This window comes from Mesitornis unicolor, unplaced genomic scaffold, assembly GCF_000695765.1.
Source record: "Mesitornis unicolor isolate BGI_N332 unplaced genomic scaffold, ASM69576v1 scaffold37258, whole genome shotgun sequence".
Lineage (NCBI taxonomy): Eukaryota > Metazoa > Chordata > Aves > Mesitornithiformes > Mesitornithidae > Mesitornis > Mesitornis unicolor.
The window spans coordinates 1,192-1,576 of NW_010200438.1; the positions used below are offsets into that span (position 1 = coordinate 1,192).

General features: G+C 64.2%; 1 protein-coding gene across 1 annotated transcript in view; it reads right to left on the reverse strand.

Moving 5' to 3' along the window:
- Nucleotides 1-177: 177 nt before the first annotated feature.
- Nucleotides 178-385, reverse strand: part of NHLH1 (nescient helix loop helix 1) — a 388-nt gene continuing 180 nt past the window's right edge. The window contains exon 2 of the mRNA XM_010189761.1: nucleotides 178-378. Within this exon, the coding sequence (XP_010188063.1) occupies nucleotides 178-378 (201 nt within the window). The remainder of the gene's footprint in view (nucleotides 379-385) is intronic.

The following is a 385-nucleotide window of genomic DNA, read 5'->3' on the forward strand; positions in this document are numbered from 1 at the left end:
TCAGATTGGGGGTAGGACAAACAGCCGGGGACTCGGTCCATTTGGACGGACGGACGAACACAGGCACAGCATTTCAGCCTCCCAACACATGGTTCAGACCACAGACGGACAGACGGACCGGAGCCCGCGTTCAGGGAGGAGATGTGGCAGCAGACGGACGGACGGACGGACGCCGGCTCAGACATCCAGCACGTGGTTCAGGTAGGAGATGTAGCAGATGGCGAGGCGCAGGATCTCGATTTTGGAGAGCTTCTTGTCCGGCGGCAGCGTGGGCAGCAGCTTCCGCAGCTCGGCAAAGGCCATGTTGAAAGCCTCGACGCGGATGCGCTCCCGCGTGGCGTGGGCTGTCCGGTATTTGGCTGTGGCGCGGCGCCGGCGCCGCCGC